General features: G+C 43.3%; 1 protein-coding gene across 2 annotated transcripts in view; it reads right to left on the bottom strand.

Moving 5' to 3' along the window:
- Window positions 1–12,067: 12,067 nt before the first annotated feature.
- The window catches only part of LOC106597556 (lysophosphatidylcholine acyltransferase 1), a 113,852-nt gene continuing 106,936 nt past the window's right edge, over window positions 12,068–18,983 (bottom strand). Inside the window, exons 14-15 of one of the 2 annotated variants that reach the window (XM_045696601.1) lie at window positions 16,666–18,436; window positions 12,068–12,470 (exon numbers count right to left, since the gene is read on the bottom strand). In XM_045696601.1, coding sequence (XP_045552557.1) covers window positions 18,231–18,436 — 206 coding nt within the window. In that variant the 3' untranslated portion in view covers window positions 12,068–12,470; window positions 16,666–18,230. Of the gene's footprint in view, window positions 12,471–16,186; window positions 18,437–18,983 lie in introns of those variants that run through there. The other variant, XM_045696600.1, reaches the window with a different exon arrangement.

Here is an 18,983-nt window from a genome sequence, read left to right as displayed (position 1 = left end):
CTGTATCATGTTGTCACTGATGGGATCTCTCTAGGCAACAACAGGAACACGGGGAAACAAGGGCCAGAGGTCCATTCATTCAGTTGCTGTTGACCAAGCACGCTGCAAGTGTTCTCCATGAGAACGACATAGAAACGTGTGATTATTATGTTGTGGCGTAGCTCGTGTTGCTGCTAGCATATATTCTATAGTTGTTGTTGACAGTGGTGTGTCTGTGTGTGTGTGGGCGTGTGCGTCTGTGTATGTGCGCGTGTGTGTGTTTGCGACAGCTTGACATGCAGGGAAACAATGTACATTCTTTCTCCGTGGAGTCATGGCTAAAGCCAGTGGTCCCAGACAGTCCTGGAGGTGGTTCTATTGTCCGGGACACTGACTGACTGCTACTGACCTGGTTTCTGTCCAGAAAATAGACATGAAAAAGACTTGGTTGAGAAATGAATGAGACATTTTAACAAGAGTAACTCCACGCCATTGGTCTTTCACAAAATATCCTCAATTAAGTATCTAGAGTATGTCAATTCTTCAAGTAAAATCTATGACATACAGTTAAAGTCAGTAGTGCAGATAAAAAAATTACGGTAGTGAATGATGTTATAATTCCCAGTAAATTACAGTAGTGAATGATGTTATAATTCCCAGTAAATTACAGTAGTGAAGGATGTTATAATTCCCAGTAAATTACAGTAGTGAAGGATGTTATAATTCCCAGTAAATTACAGTAGTGAAGGATGTTATAATTCCCAGTAAATTACAGTAGTGAATGATGTTATAATTCCCAGTAAATTACAGTAGTGAATGATGTTATAATTCCCAGTAAATTACAGTAGTGAATGATGTTATAATTCCCAGTAAATTACAGTAGTGAATGATTTTATAATTCCCAGTAAATTACAGTAGTGAATGATGTTATAATTCCCAGTAAATTACAGTAGTGAATGATTTTATAATTCCCAGTAAATTACAGTAGTGAATGATGTTATAATTCCCAGTAAATTACAGTAGTGAATGATGTTATAATTCCCAGTAAATTACAGTAGTGAATGATGTTATAATTCCCAGTAAATTACAGTAGTGAATGATGTTATAATAGAGTGAACTATATAAAGATAGACCACTGCCCCACAAGGCACTGCATCTCACTGCTAGCTGTGCCACTAGAGATTCTGTCGCAGCCGGGCCGCAACCGGGAAACCCATGGGGCGGCGTACAATTGTCCCAGCGTGTCCGGGTTAGGGGAGGGTTTGGCCGGCAGAAGAAGCAGGTTGGGTCGTGTTTCGGAGGACGCACGGCTCTCCATCTTCTCCTCTCCTGAGTCCGTACGGGAGTTAAAGCGATGAGACAAGACTGTAACTACCAATTGGATCCCACGAAAAAGGGTTAAAATAAAGAAATAAATAAATAAAACTATAAAAAGCCTCCGTCCAGTAAGTGTTCCCCCTTGAGATGGCGTTTCCTCTCCCACCACGAGAACGCCGGGGCATGAACCAGGTTACACATGCTGAAAGCTACTGGTTTCTCCCAGCTTTTGTTTTCAGCCAAACGCCACCAAGCTATTTATTTTCTCTGAGATCTAATGATACTTGGGTAAGTCTCAAATGGCATCCTATTTCCTAGTGCATTTCTTTTCTAGTGCACTATATAGGGAATGAGGATGGCAGTTGGAACGGAGCTGCTGTGCCTGCTCTAATGAGATCCCACTCAGGCCCTGTAACAGTGGTGGATATGGTGATGGATATTACTGAGTGAGTTGGGAGATATATCGACGGTAACAATCGTTAAATCACTGTCTTAACCGTTGAGTTACGGCGTTGTACATAACCCTGCTGAGGTTTCCTGTTTGGGCTTTTCTATGACACAGAGGGACAACACGTCAACAACACGTCAACAACAACACGTCAACAACAACACGTCTACAACACGTCAACAACAACACGTCAACAACAACACGTCAACAACAACACGTCAACAACAACAACACGCCAACAACAACACGTCCAACAACAACACGTCAACAACAACACGTCTACAACACGTCAACAACAACACGTCAACAACAACACGTCAACAACAACACGTCAACTACAACACGTCAACAACAACACGTCAACAACAACACGTCAACAACAACACATCAACCTCACGTCCTCAGCTGTTAGCATGTTGTCAGTGGAGGACAACCTGCATCAGTAAATGAGCTGTGATCAATGGCTGTCCAAATGAAGGGTGGTGTGTATATATATATATATATATATATATATATATATATAGTCATCATGAACCGTAGTAGAAATGGGAAATATTGACATCATTTCAAAGTTCTGGGCAGAGGTTGGGGAGCTCTGATCAACAATAGGTTGATCTGAAATGACTGGGGTTATGGTGCTGTTGATACAGTCCTCAGACTGGACTACATTGGCCATCTGAAGTACATTTGTGCGCCTCCACTAAGTGTGATACTGTATGTTACATCATTACAAACAACAGTAACATTTTAGCGAACCCATTCCCCCTAATCTAATTCACCTAACCTGATATGTAAATTCTCCTAACCTTTGTTGTTAGCCCTTCTAATCAGCAACGTACATTTTCAAGTAATTCTTCTTTGTTGTTATGATGCAACAAGCAGCCTGGTCTCAGAGAAAGACGTATAATACTATACATCATCTAATTTATATGGTATTGTACAACTGCTATTCCATTCATAACGTAACCTAACGTAACGTATCATACTAAATGGAGGGAAACAAATGTACGTACCAAATCCTACATATTGCCCTGAGGCCAGGTTGTTTCCTCAGGACACAACAAAAAAAGGGAGTTCCCTGTTATTGGATTAAATAAACATAATCTATGATATAATTCGGTGTTATTGTAGTTCAACAGAGGAGAGCGGCCATTCAAGGTGGTAATGAACAGACACCCCCCCATCTGTGGTTAGTTGTGGCCTCAAGAGGGAGACAGACGTGTGCCGTTTGTCAACAACTGTTTTCAACCTCATAGAACACCAGTCTGCATAGAACCCAGACTACATAGAACACCAGTCTGCATAGAACCCAGACTACATAGAACACCAGTCTACATAGAACACCAGTCTGTAGAGAACCCAGACTACATAGAACACCAGTCTACATAGAACACCAGTCTACATAGAACCCAGACTAACGGCATTACATTAAGAAACACAGAATTAACAACCAGAACACAGAAACCTGGTGTTAAATGTTTTTAAATGTTTTATTAAAGAGTCACATTGACAAGTTATATCATCATAGCTGTCCCAAACAGACATTTCAAAGTATCTTGCAGTAAATGACTGTTTAAGTACATTACAAATAAAACTCAAGAGAAAAGAGAAATATGTAGAGAGAAAGAACAGCAAATTCAGCATGATCCTGGTCCACACAGCAAAACCATCAGAAAGCTAGCATGCTAGGTATCAGTCCAGAGAAACCATCAGAAAGCTAGCTAGCTAGGAATCAGTCCAGAGGAACCATCAGAAAGCTAGCTAGCTAGCTAGGAATCAGTCCAGAGGAACCATCAGAAAGCCAGCTAGCTAGGAATCAGTCCAGAGGAACCATCAGAAAGCTAGCTAGCTAGGAATCAGTCCAGAGGAACCATCAGAAAGCTAGCTAGCTAGCTAGGAATCAGTCCGGAGGAACCATCAGAAAGCTAGCTAGCTAGGAATCAGTCCAGAGGAACCATCAGAAAGCTAGCTAGCTAGGAATCAGTCCAGAGGAACCATCAGAAAGCTAGCTAGCTATGAATCAGTCCAGAGGAACCATCAGAAAGCCAGCTAGCTAGATATCAGTCCAGAGGAACCATCAGAAAGCCAGCTAGCTAGGTATCAGTCCAGAGGAACCATCAGAAAGCCAGCTAGCTAGGAATCAGTCCAGAGGAACCATCAGAAAGCTAGCTAGCTAGGAATCAGTCCAGAGGAACCATCAGAAAGCCAGCTAGCTAGGAATCAGTCCAGAGGAACCATCAGAAAGCTAGCTAGCTAGCTAGGTATCAGTCCAGAGGAACCATCAGAAAGCTAGCTAGCTAGGAATCAGTCCAGAGGAACCATCAGAAAGCTAGCTAGCTAGGTATCAGTCCAGAGGAACCATCAGAAAGCTAGCTAGCTAGCTAGGAATCAGTCCAGAGGAACCATCAGAAAGCTAGCTAGCTAGGAATCAGTCCAGAGGAACCATCAGAAAGCTAGCTAGCTAGGAATCAGTCCAGAGGAACCATCAGAAAGCCAGCTAGCTAGGAATCAGTCCAGAGGAACCATCAGAAAGCTAGCTAGCTAGGAATCAGTCCAGAGGAACCATCAGAAAGCTAGCTAGGTAGGATATCAGTCCAGAGGAACCATCAGAAAGCTAGCTAGCTAGGGAATCAGTCCAGAGGAACCATCAGAAAGCTAGCTAGCTAGGAATCAGTCCAGAGGAACCATCAGAAAGCCAGCTAGCTAGATATCAGTCCAGAGGAACCATCAGAAAGCTAGCTAGCTAGGAATCAGTCCAGAGGAACCATCAGAAAGCTAGCTAGCTAGGTATCAGTCCAGAGGGACACACATTACGCAAGTAGATGTTTCGTCTTCAGTTCAGTGTGGGACCGACGTTACACAGGTAGATGTTTGTCTTCAGTTCAGTGTGGGACACAGAAGAAGCAGGCAGCAGTAGTAGTAGCATAAATAAGATATCAGCTCTTACGGTTTGTCTTCGGGAACCATTTAAAAAACGATAGAAACAGAATGATTCTTGTATGTTGTGAGATATTTAAAACAATAGACAGACAACATGATTGAATGAATCAATAGTAGGCGAACTAGGTGGACCAACTTTTGTTTTAAACAACAACCTTTTTGACGTTTCAGTCAGAGAGTCTTAATTTCACAGCTACCTAAAGAATCCAAACGAAAACATCTGTGTTGACTTTTCCTTGAATAAGCCATTCAGAAGCTTCCTCTTCCTGGTCCGTTAAACCGTTAAACCGTTAAACAGTTAAACAGTTACCAAGCTTGTGTTAGAACACGTCAAAGATCCTGAGACGACACAGTTCTACAAAACTGAGCTAAATATAGCACACAGATCTCTTTCTTTACAAAAAATTAATGGGGGAGGTGAACGTGGGGATACAAGCCCCCCAACTGGAATTACAGATCTCTGTTGTTATGTGTTCCATTTAATAACAAATATGAAAGATAATACAAGCATGGCCACAGTAATATATACCATGAAATGAGAAGCAACAGTCACATTTCTTCAGGAGGAAAAAAAGAGAAAAAAAGAGAGAGAATCCAATCTAAAGTGTAAACACAAATACATTATAAAACAAACCGGTATAAACATATTCACGGAGAACAGATAAAGTAACTGTGGTGGTGAATTCTAGCAACAACAATAACAACAAAAAGTCCCATTAAAAATGTGTGGATCCAGTCTGGCTAGGTTGGTGCGTAGGCCTGTCATATGGCAGGGGATCTGCACCTCAAGGCTTAACACACACAACTATTGTTCAACCTTGTACACTTTGACCAGGGTCACAGCTTGTTATAGGAGCACTAATAACACAATATTGTTATGGAAATCATGATTTAAGTACATTTGTTATATCAGCGATTTTAGTAGCTTTTTTAATGATGACAGATTGTCTATACATTCTCTTTTTATAATCATGAAAACCATAGATAGATAAATAGATAGATTCAAGGCTATTGGTTTTTTAAAATATGCATTTTGTGTCTAAAGCAGTCAATAATAATAATAAGAACAACAACAGTTATATTAACAATTGATTTTGAGGCTATGTTTGAGTAATACAACACAAATCTATTCCGTTCATTATACAAAGGAACAAGAACAGGCTTACTTTGAGCATCAGCACAATCCACAGGATAAAAGATCACATTTTGCTCACGGCAGGCAGGGAAATTAAAAATAAAAATCATTTACGTATTACCAGAAATTCACAAAATGCCCGCATTTGGAATATTCAAAAATACATATCATTTGAACTCTTCACAAGGAGAAGAAGTTGAGAGACGGTGAATGATGTCAAATATTGCTTCCATTATAAAGCCTTCGTTGGGGGTGGGGGGGTATGGTTATGTAAGCGATAGACATGGTATAAGAATGTGTTATAGAAACTTGTATTCCGAATCCATGGCTCTTTTAGATGGCAAACCCCTTCTCTATAGAAACAGTCACCAGTCCAATAGACCTCTATAGTAACATTCAGGTTATTAACAGTGGATAGATAGACAGGCTATGTACCGGATGGCACCCTATTCCCTATATAGTGCACTACATTAGACCAGGGCCCTATTCCCTATATAGTGCACTACATTAGGACAGGGCCCTATTCCCTATATAGTGCACTACATTAGGACAGGGCCCTATTCCCTATATAGTGCACTACATTAGGACAAGACCCTATTCCCTATATAGTGCACTACATTAGGACAAGACCCTATTCCCTATATAGTGCACTACATTAGGACAAGACCCTATTCCCTATATAGTGCACTACATTAGGACAGGGCCCTATTCCCTACATAGTGCACTACATTAGGATAGGGCCCTATTCCCTATATAGTGCACTACATTAGGACAGGGCCCTATTCCCTATATAGTGCACTACATTAGGACAGGGCCCTATTCCCTATATAGTGCACTACATTAGTACAGGGCCCTATTCCCTATATAGTGCACTACATTAGGACAGGGCCCTATTCCCTATATAGTGCACTACATTAAACCAGGGCCCTATTCCCTACATAGTGCACTACATTAGACCAGGGCCCTATTCCCTACATAGTGCACTACATTAGGACAGGGCCCTATTCCCTACATAGTGCACTACATTAGGACAGGGCCCTATTCCCTACATAGTGCACTACATTAGGACAGGGCCCTATTCCCTACATAGTGCACTACATTCAGTGCAGTCGCGTTACAATGACGCCATCTGTCGGAAGACAACATACTAACTAAGGAGAAATACAGTTTACAGCATCTTCCTTGGTCTTCCCACCCAGCATACATTTCTACCAGCAAGTCTAGTCTACCTACAGTAGTATTTACCCTCAAAAAAAGATTCCCCTCAATTGTCCACAACTGATTGAAAAGAGCAACACATTTCAGAGAAAGTTAGAATTAAAACAGCTTTTATATAAAATACATGACTCGGTGAGTTAAAACACCTAGAATAAGTGATTATGTTAATCCACAGGGCAAAATTAACAACCACAGAAGAGGAAACATCGAATGTCACGCGGTGTCGGAGGACGATAATACGTGGAGAGCATAAAATAAAACGTCCCATGATACAAAATGTAATGTCTTAACATTTAAATACTCCTTAATGAGAGTATTTATAATTTCGGCCCAGAATAAGTTTGGGCGGTGTACCTCCAACGGAGAAATAAATTGATCCCCCACAAGCTATTTGGACCTTTACTAGTTGTTGATAGTGCATTAATCAAGGTGCAGACTTAAAAGGTGCGGACACTGTGTAAATACTTGTCCTTCAGCGCCAGATGAACTAATGTATTGTTGGGTTCGACATTTTCAACATTGAGATATTAAATAAATGATAGAGAAGAAGCATAGAATCAAAGGAGAAAGTTAAGGGTTCTCTGTAGAAAGCCAGAAGGCTTTGGAATGTGTTTGATGGAGGAGAGGAGAGCGATGTTTTGATACAGGGAAGACAGATGGACATCTGTGGATTAGGTGAAGGAGGGGTTGAAGTCAGCAAATGAAGGGTGAGGTCAGTTCCCCTTAAGGGAGTAATCAGGGTTTAGTATCTGGTTACCTTCTTCCTGTTGGGCCTAAACTGTAAGGATTGGACAGAGGGAGGGTCTTAAGTGGGATATAAATATCTGGATGATTCCAGCTGTACAGAACCTTTGGGAAGAATTAAACTTGGTTAAAGCTTCTCTAGTGTTCGTGGGTTATTTACTCTGATACAGGATACAGTTGGCTTCATGACGTGACAAACATTTAGTCACACATGAAAGATGACAGGGGAGATAGATAGATGATAGATAGATACAGAAGATATACAGTGGCATTCGGAAAGTATTCAGACCCCTTGACTTTTCCACATTTCGTTACGTTACAGCCATATTCTAAAACTGATTAAATAAAATGTTTTCCTCATCAATCTACACACAATACCCCATAATGACACCACAATACCCCATAATGACATCACAATACCCCATAATGACATCACAATACCCCCCATAATGACAAAGAGAAAACAGGTTTTTAGAAATGTTTGCTAATTTATTCAAAATAAAAAACACAAAAACCTTATTTACATAAGTATTCAGACCCTTTGCTATGAGACTTTAAATTGAGCTCAGGTGCATCCTGTTTCCATTGATCATCCTTGAGATGTTTCTACAACTTGACTGGAGTCCACCTGTGGTAAATTCAATTGATTGGACATGATTTGGAAAGGCACACACCTGTCTATACATGGTCACGCAGTTGACAGAGCATGTCAGAGCAAAAACCAAGCCATGAGGTCGAAGGAATTGTCTGTAGAGCTCAGAGACATGATTGTATCAAGGTACAGATCTGGGGAAGGGTACCAAAACATTTCCGCAGCATTGAAGGTTCCCAAGAACACCATGGCCTCCATCATTCTTAAATGGAAGAAGTTTGGAACCACCAAGACTCTTCCTAGAGCTGGCCGCCCGGCCAAACTGAGCAACCGGGGGAGAAGAGCCTTGGTCAGGGAGGTGACCAAGAACCCGATGGTCACTCTGACAGAGCTCCAGAGTTCCTCTGTGGAGATGGGAGAACCTTCCAGAAGGACAACCATCTCTGCAGCACTCCACCAATCAGGCCTTTATGGTAGAATGGCCAGACGGACGAAACTCCTCAGTTAAAGGTACATGACAGCCCGCTTGGAGTTTGCCAAAAGGCCCCAAAAGGGGACTCGCAGACCATGAGAAACAAGATTCTCTGGTCTGATGAAACCAAGATTGAACTCTTTGGCCTGAATGACATTTACATATTACATTTTAGTCATTTAGCAGACGCTCTTATCCAGAGCGACTGTCACGTTCTGACCAGTGAAGGGGCTATTTGTTATTGTAGTTTGGTCAGGGACGTGGCAGGGTGGTGTTTGTTTTGTGTGGTGTCGGGGTACGTGTTTATGTAGAGGGGTGTTTGTTTAGATTATTCCGGGGTTTTGGGCTATGTTCTATGTTAGTATATTTCTATGTTCTAGTCTAGTCTTTCTAGTTCTATGTTTAGTTTATTGATTTGGCCTTCAATTGGAGGCAGCTTTTCCTCGTTGCCTCTGATTGAAGGTCCTATGTATAGGGGTTTTTTTTGTAATGGGAATTGTGGGTAGTTTCTTCCTGTTTAGTGTATGTTGCACCTGACGGGACTGTTTAGTGTCGTTCGTTTGTTTTTGTATACGCTGTTTGTTTTTCCTTCTTCACTAATAAAAAGAAGATGAGTATACACGTTCCGCTGCACCTTGGTCTACTCCGTACGACAACCCTTACAGCGACTTACAGTAGCGAGTGCATACATTTCATACATTTCTTCTCCGTACTATTATCACGTCTGGAATAAACCTGGCACCATCCCTACGGTGAAGCATGGTGGTGGCAGCATCATGCTGTGAGGATGTTTTTCAGCGGCAGGGACTGGGAGACTAGTCGGGATTGAGGGGAAGATGAATGGAGCAAAGTACAGAGAGATCCTTGATGAAAACCTGCTCCAGAGCGCTGAGGACCTCAGACTGGGGTGACGGTTCATCTTCCAACAGGACAACGACCCCAAGACAACGCAGGAGTGGCTTCGAGACAAGTCTCTGAATGTCCTTGAGTCGGCCAGCCAGAGCCCGGACTTGAACCCGATCAAACATCTCTGGAGAGACATGAAAATAGCTGTGCAGCGATGCTCCCCATCCAACCTGACAGAGCTTGAGAGGATCTGCAGAGAAGAATGGGAGAAACTCCCCAAATACAGGTGTGCCAAGCTTGTAGCGTCACACCCAAGAAGACTTGAGTCTGTAATCGCTGCCAAAGGTGCTTCAACAAAGTACTGAGTAAAGGGTCTGAATACTTATGTAAATGTGATATTTCAGTTTAAAAAAATTATATAAATTTGCAAACATTTCTAAAAACCTGTTTTTGCTTTGTCATTATGGGGGGGTATTGTGTGTAGATTGATGAGGGGAAAAAACAATTTTATCAATTTTAGAATAAGGCTGTAACTTAACAAAATGTGGAAAAAGTCAAGGGGTGTGAATACTTTCCGAAGGCGCAGTACATGAGATAAAATAAGGAGAAATAATTAACAGCAGTGATGCTGAAAGTCATATTTAATCTATCCAGCCCCCAAGTAGTAGTAGTACGCTTAGTCAGGCGTTACCCCTCATCACAACGTTACCAGGTTGAAATAGGAGTGTGTATGGGTTAGAGTGGGCTAACATAATAACCTCATCACAGCGTTGCCAGGTTGAAATGGGAGTGTGTATGGGTTAGAGTGGGCTAACATAATAACCTCATCACAACGTTACCAGGTTGAAATGGGAGCGTGTATGGGTTAGAGTGGGCTAACATAATAACCTATCAACATGCTCTATTACAATGGAAGGCATGAGGAGGTTTCTCTGGAGAAAATACAACTTTTGGCCACTGTATGCTAAAAACTAAATGCATTGTTGAGGAAATGCACCATAAAAGGTACACATTCAGCAAAAAGATGATATAACCTCTGGTTTAAAGCCTTAACCACTGGATCTATTCTGTTTTCCCTTAAAGCCTTAACCACTGCTGGTTCTATTCTGTTTTCCCTTAAAGTCTTAACCACTGCTGGTTCTATTCTGTTTTCCCTTAAAGCCTTAACCACTGCTGGTTCTATTCTGTTTTCCCTTAAAGCCTTAACCACTGCTGGTTCTATTCTGTTTTCCCTTAAAGCCTTAACCACTGCTGGTTCTATTCTGTTTTCCCTTAAAGCCTTAACCACTGCTGGTTCTATTCTGTTTTCCCTTAAAGCCTTAACCACTGCTGGTTCTATTCTGTTTTCCCTTAAAGCCTCAACCACTGCTGGTTCTATTCTGTTTTCCCTTAAAGCCTTAACCACTGCTGGTTATATTCTGTTTTCCCTTAAAGCCTTAACCACTGCTGGTTCTATTCTGTTTTCCCTTAAAGTCTTAACCACCTCTGGTTCTATTCTGGGCACTACTACCACCAGTTAACAGCACACTAACTCCCAACGTTTTTGGTCTGTAACAGTATATTAGTACATTTTGACATTGAAAAATAGCTCTGTATATCTCACTGGAGAAATAGAGCTGTGAGGGTCGTGTGAAGATGAAAACAGATGTGTCCAGAGAGGAACCATGGGTCAGTCTCTAATGGCCAGGGTGGAGAGAGGAACCATGGGTTAGTCTCTAATGGCCAGGGAGGAGAGAGGAACCATGGGTCAGTCTCTAATGGCCAGGGAGGAGAGAGGAACCATGGGTCAGTCTCTAATGGCCAGGGGAGGAGAGAGGAACCATGGGTCAGTCTCTAATGGCCAGGGTGGAGAGAGGAACCATGGGTTAGTCTCTAATGGCCAGGGTGGAGAGAGGAACCATGGGTCAGTCTCTAATGGCCAGGGAGGAGAGAGGAACCATGGGTCAGTCTCTAATGGCCAGGGTGGGAGAGAGGAACCATGGGTCAGTCTCTAATGGCCAGGGAGGAGAGAGGAACCATGGGTCAGTCTCTAATGGCCAGGGTGGAGAGAGGAACCATGGGTCAGTCTCTAATGGCCAGGGAGGAGAGAGGAACCATGGGTCAGTCTCTAATGGCCAGGGTGGAGAGAGGAACCATGGGTCAGTCTCTAATGGCCAGGGAGGAGAGAGGAACCATGGGTCAGTCTCTAATGGCCAGGGAGGAGAGAGGAACCATGGGTCAGTCTCTAATGGCCAGGGAGGAGAGAGGAACCATGGGTCAGTCTCTAATGGCCAGGGGGGAGAGAGGAACCATGGGTCAGTCTCTAATGGCCAGGGGAGGAGAGAGGAACCATGGGTCAGTCTCTAATGGCCAGGGGAGGAGAGAGGAACCATGGGTCAGTCTCTAATGGCCAGGGAGGAGAGAGGAACCATGGGTTAGTCTCTAATGGCCAGGGAGGAGAGAGGAACCATGGGTCAGTCTCTAATGGCCAGGGTGGAGAGAGGAACCATGGGTCAGTCTCTAATGGCCAGGGAGGAGAGAGGAACCATGGGTCAGTCTCTAATGGCCAGGGTGGAGAGAGGAACCATGGGTCAGTGTCTAATGACACCCTGTTCCCTACATAGGGCCCTTAGGGGTCTCTGGTCAAATCTGACCCCTCTGATATCAGCCATATCACACCTTAAATCTGACTCCTCTGATATCAGCCATATCACACCTTAAATCTGACCCTCTGATATCAGCCATATCACACCTTAAATCTGACTCCTCTGATATCAGCCATATCACACCTTAAATCTGACTCCTCTGATATCAGCCATATCACACCTTAAATCTGACCCCTCTATCAGCCATATCACACCTTAAATCTGACCCATTTTACAGGTGTAGGATCTTCCTTTGATCACCCTGTTTCAGGAGAACTTTCCTGCATTTAAAATTATAGTGTATTTTAGGTTTAAAATGGCTTTTGAAGTTTGTAATTTCCACTTAGAAATGTTAGACTTTATTTTCCCTTATTTTATATATTGATGTATTAACCTTCCCAACAATTACCATTAATTATAATCCATATAATAATTCACATTTCCTGTTGCTACAGGATTATTTTCCTGCTGTAGCAAACTGTCTCAAATTAAGATCCTACATCTTACATCAGCCATATTGCACCTCAAAAGTTCAATGAAAGCCAAAGTGGCCGAAGACAATGTCACTGGTGCTTCAAGGCTGTTCTATTCAGTCACACTCCCTCAATACTGCTCACTGACATAATGACATCACAATACCCCATAATGACATCACAATACCCCCCATAATGACAAAGAGAAAACAGGTTTTTAGAAATGTTTGCTAATTTATTCAAAATAAAAAACACAAAACCTTATTTACATAAGTATTCAGACCCTTTGCTATGAGACTTTAAATTGAGCTCAGGTGCATCCTGTTTCCATTGATCATCCTTGAGATGTTTCTACAACTTGACTGGAGTCCACCTGTGGTAAATTCAATTGATTGGACATGATTTGGAAAGGCACACACCTGTCTATACATGGTCACGCAGTTGACAGAGCATGTCAGAGCAAAAACCAAGCCATGAGGTCGAAGGAATTGTCTGTAGAGCTCAGAGACATGATTGTATCAAGGTACAGATCTGGGGAAGGGTACCAAAACATTTCCGCAGCATTGAAGGTTCCCAAGAACACCATGGCCTCCATCATTCTTAAATGGAAGAAGTTTGGAACCACCAAGACTCTTCCTAGAGCTGGCCGCCCGGCCAAACTGAGCAACCGGGGAGAAGAGCCTTGGTCAGGGAGGTGACCAAGAACCCGATGGTCACTCTGACAGAGCTCCAGAGTTCCTCTGTGGAGATGGGAGAACCTTCCAGAAGGACAACCATCTCTGCAGCACTCCACCAATCAGGCCTTTATGGTAGAATGGCCAGACGGACGAAACTCCTCAGTTAAAGGTACATGACAGCCCGCTTGGAGTTTGCCAAAAGGCCCCAAAAGGACTCGCAGACCATGAGAAACAAGATTCTCTGGTCTGATGAAACCAAGATTGAACTCTTTGGCCTGAATGACATTTACATATTACATTTTAGTCATTTAGCAGACGCTCTTATCCAGAGCGACTGTCACGTTCTGACCAGTGAAGGGGCTATTTGTTATTGTAGTTTGGTCAGGACGTGGCAGGGTGGTGTTTGTTTTGTGTGGTGTCGGGGTACGTGTTTATGTAGAGGGGTGTTTGTTTAGATTATTCCGGGGGTTTTGGGCTATGTTCTATGTTAGTATATTTCTATGTTCTAGTCTAGTCTTTCTAGTTCTATGTTTAGTTTATTGATTTGGCCTTCAATTGGAGGCAGCTTTTCCTCGTTGCCTCTGATTGAAGGTCCTATGTATAGGGTTTTTTTTTGTAATGGGAATTGTGGGTAGTTTCTTCCTGTTTAGTGTATGTTGCACCTGACGGGACTGTTTAGTGTCGTTCGTTTGTTTTTGTATACGCTGTTTGTTTTTCCTTCTTCACTAATAAAAAAGAAGATGAGTATACACGTTCCCGCTGCACCTTGGTCTACTCCGTACGACAACCCTTACAGCGACTTACAGTAGCGAGTGCATACATTTCATACATTTCTTCTCCGTACTATTATCACGTCTGGAATAAACCTGGCACCATCCCTACGGTGAAGCATGGTGGTGGCAGCATCATGCTGTGAGGATGTTTTTCAGCGGCAGGGACTGGGAGACTAGTCGGGATTGAGGGGAAGATGAATGGAGCAAAGTACAGAGAGATCCTTGATGAAAACCTGCTCCAGAGCGCTGAGGACCTCAGACTGGGGTGACGGTTCATCTTCCAACAGGACAACGACCCCAAGACAACGCAGGAGTGGCTTCGAGACAAGTCTCTGAATGTCCTTGAGTCGGCCAGCCAGAGCCCGGACTTGAACCCGATCAAACATCTCTGGAGAGACATGAAAATAGCTGTGCAGCGATGCTCCCCATCCAACCTGACAGAGCTTGAGAGGATCTGCAGAGAAGAATGGGAGAAACTCCCCAAATACAGGTGTGCCAAGCTTGTAGCGTCACACCCAAGAAGACTTGAGTCTGTAATCGCTGCCAAAGGTGCTTCAACAAAGTACTGAGTAAAGGGTCTGAATACTTATGTAAATGTGATATTTCAGTTTAAAAAAATTATATAAATTTGCAAACATTTCTAAAAACCTGTTTTTGCTTTGTCATTATGGGGGGTATTGTGTGTAGATTGATGAGGGGAAAAAAACAATTTTATCAATTTTAGAATAAGGCTGTAACTTAACAAAATGTGGAAAAAGTCAAGGGGTGTGAATACTTTCCGAAGGCGCAGTACATGAGATAAAATAAGGAGAAATAATTAACAGCAGTGATGCTGAAAGTCATATTTAATCTATCCAGCCCCCAAGTAGTAGTAGTACGCTTAGCCTCATCACAACGTTACCAGGTTGAAATAGGAGTGTGTATGGGTTAGAGTGGGCTAACATAATAACCTCATCACAACGTTGCCAGGTTGAAATGGGAGTGTGTATGGGTTAGAGTGGGCTAACATAATAACCTCATCACAACGTTACCAGGTTGAAATGGGAGCGTGTATGGGTTAGAGTGGGCTAACATAATAACCTATCAACATGCTCTATTACAATGGAAGGCATGAGGAGGTTTCTCTGGAGAAAATACAACTTTTGGCCACTGTATGCTAAAAACTAAATGCATTGTTGAGGAAATGCACCATAAAAGGTACACATTCAGCAAAAAGATGATATAACCTCTGGTTTAAAGCCTTAACCACTGGATCTATTCTGTTTTCCCTTAAAGCCTTAACCACTGCTGGTTCTATTCTGTTTTCCCTTAAAGTCTTAACCACTGCTGGTTCTATTCTGTTTTCCCTTAAAGCCTTAACCACTGCTGGTTCTATTCTGTTTTCCCTTAAAGCCTTAACCACTGCTGGTTCTATTCTGTTTTCCCTTAAAGCCTTAACCACTGCTGGTTCTATTCTGTTTTCCCTTAAAGCCTTAACCACTGCTGGTTCTATTCTGTTTTCCCTTAAAGCCTTAACCACTGCTGGTTCTATTCTGTTTTCCCTTAAAGCCTTAACCACTGCTGGTTCTATTCTGTTTTCCCTTAAAGCCTTAACCACTGCTGGTTCTATTCTGTTTTCCCTTAAAGCCTTAACCACTGCTGGTTCTATTCTGTTTTCCCTTAAAGTCTTAACCACCTCTGGTTCTATTCTGGGCACTACTACCACCAGTTAACAGCACACTAACTCCCAACGTTTTTGGTCTGTAACAGTATATTAGTACATTTTGACATTGAAAAATAGCTCTGTATATCTCACTGGAGAAATAGAGCTGTGAGGGTCGTGTGAAGATGAAAACAGATGTGTCCAGAGAGGAACCATGGGTCAGTCTCTAATGGCCAGGGAGGAGAGAGGAACCATGGGTTAGTCTCTAATGGCCAGGGAGGAGAGAGGAACCATGGTATCCTAATGGCCAGGGAGGAGAGAGGAACCATGGGTCAGTCTCTAATGGCCAGGGTGGAGAGAGGAACCATGGGTTAGTCTCTAATGGCCAGGGAGGAGAGAGGAACCATGGGTCAGTCTCTAATGGCCAGGGTGGAGAGAGGAACCATGGGTCAGTCTCTAATGGCCAGGGAGGAGAGAGGAACCATGGGTCAGTCTCTAATGGCCAGGGAGGAGAGAGGAACCATGGGTCAGTCTCTAATGGCCAGGGAGGAGAGAGGAACCATGGGTCAGTCTCTAATGGCCAGGGAGGAGAGAGGAACCATGGGTCAGTCTCTAATGGCCAGGGAGGAGAGAGGAACCATGGGTCAGTCTCTAATGGCCAGGGAGGAGAGAGGAACCATGGGTCAGTCTCTAATGGCCAGGGAGGAGAGAGGAACCATGGGTCAGTGTCTAATGACACCCTGTTCCCTACATAGGGCCCTTAGGGGTCTCTGGTCAAATCTGACCCCTCTGATATCAGCCATATCACACCTTAAATCTGACTCCTCTGATATCAGCCATATCACACCTTAAATCTGACTCCTCTGATATCAGCCATATCACACCTTAAATCTGACCCCTCTGATATCAGCCATATCACACCTTAAATCTGACCCATTTTACAGGTGTAGGATCTTCCTTTGATCACCCTGTTTCAGGAGAACTTTCCTGCATTTAAAATTATAGTGTATTTTAGGTTTAAAATGGCTTTTGAAGTTTGTAATTTCCACTTAGAAATGTTAGACTTTATTTTCCCTTATTTTATATATTGATGTATTAACCTTCCCAACAATTACCATTAATTATAATCCATATAATAATTCACATTTCCTGTTGCTACAGGATTATTTTCCTGCTGTAGCAAACTGTCTCAAATTAAGATCCTACATCTTACATCAGCCATATTGCACCTCAAAAGTTCAATCAAAGCCAAAGTGGCCGAAGACAATGTCACTGGTGCTTCAAGGCTGTTCTATTCAGTCACACTCCCTCAATACTGCTCACTGACAGTAAAGCACCATGCAGACTCAAACCTTCCATTTAAAATGGCCACTTCTATTAGATAGAAGAAGATAAAACAAATAGAAACACTGAATTCACTCAAAACTATAGTTCCCTTCACTGGCTGGGGTGTTGTCCCTTCACTGGCTGGGGTGTTGTCCCTTCACTGGCTGGGGTGTTGTCCCTTCCCTGGCTGGGGTGTTGTCCCTTCACTGGCTGGGGTGTTGTCCCTTCACTGGCTGGGGTGTTGTCCCTTCACTGGCTGGGGTGTTGTCCCTTCACTGGCTGGGGTGTTGTCCCTTCACTGGCTGGGGTGTTGTCCCTTCACTGGCTGGGGTGTTGTCCCTTCACTGGCTGGGGTGTTGTCCCTTCACTGGCTGGGGTGTTGTCCCTTCACTGGCTGGGGTGTTGTCCCTTCACTGGCTGGGGTGTTGTCCCTTCACTGGCTGGGGTGTTGTCCCTTCACTGGCTGGGGTGTTGTCCCTTCACTGGCTGGGGTGTTGTCCCTTCACTGGCTGGGGTGTTGTCCCTTCACTGGCTGGGGTGTTGTCCCTTCACTGGCTGGGGTGTTGTCCCTTCACTGGCTGGGGTGTTGTCCCTTCCCTGGCTGGGGTGTTGTCCCTTCCCTGGCTGGGGTGTTGTCCCTTCCCTGGCTGGGGTGTTTTCTCTCGACCACTCCCAAACCCCAACATGGAGGAAACGTAATAAGTGTTGCCCTTCAAGTGTTTCACGCTTCATTTCTCCTCGATCGTCATTAGCCATCTTTTTGGCATTGAAATGCATGTTCCTTCCTCAGAACAAATACAGAAAAACTCAGCTAAAACAACAACGTCAGATCACCAAGATCAAATGAACTGTATAAACATTATGAATACGGTTAATAAGGGTTACATTTCTCATGTGTGTGTGTGTGTGTGTGTGTGTGTGTGTGTGTGTGTGTATCTGACTGACCATACATATAGCCCATTAACAACCCCCACCACCACCACTCTCTCACCAGGAGAGGTGGATCCTGAGGTGGCGATCAGACTCAGTTGTGTTTCTTCACTGAGCCGTCCGGCGTTGTGTCGTGGTGGTTGACTCGCGGGCTGAAGTCAGGGCAGAAGCCATTGGTCTGAGGCTTGGCGTTGGGCGTGGCGCTGGGCTGGTGAGGACAGCCGTTACGGCCTGTATTGTCTGTGGACAGGTAGTCCTCACTGAAGTTTGGGTGCTGCTCTGCAAAGCTCCTGAACTTGTCTGTTACCACCACAGGAGGGCGCCAGACACAAAGGTAAGGTTATTCCAAGCAAGTTAAATACAGTAACCTACCATTAACACACTTGGAAACAAGTACATGTTTACAAAGATGGGCACACTCCTAATATTTACAAATGAACTAGAGATTACAGACACAACATAACTTTGACATATTCTTTGTTGCGTTCTAAAATCATCCCAGGCGTATACTCCCAAGAACAGTGTGGCGGATGAATCAGAATTAGTTGGGTAACATAGATAATTAAGATGTTTTATTTGCATAATATGCTTATGTGAGATACTTGTCATTAGAATGTATCCCTTTGGATAATGAATGTTGGCAGTTGCACTTTTCCCTTAGCTGGGGCTCAGTCACTTGGGGCCCAGAGAGGGGAGAGGTCAGGCTTGTCTTTTACATGTCTCTGGTGCTATGCAGAATATCAGAAAGGGAAGAGGACAGAATGGAACATTGTCTACATATGTGAATGTGTCTTTAACTATTCTTAAACCATGTGAAGGGATGGCGTGATTAATGTGGAACCAATTA

This window comes from Salmo salar, chromosome ssa02, assembly GCF_905237065.1.
Source record: "Salmo salar chromosome ssa02, Ssal_v3.1, whole genome shotgun sequence".
NCBI lineage: Eukaryota > Metazoa > Chordata > Actinopteri > Salmoniformes > Salmonidae > Salmo > Salmo salar.
Note: the sequence above shows the minus strand (reverse complement) of the source record. Positions and strands in the feature narration are given on the sequence as shown.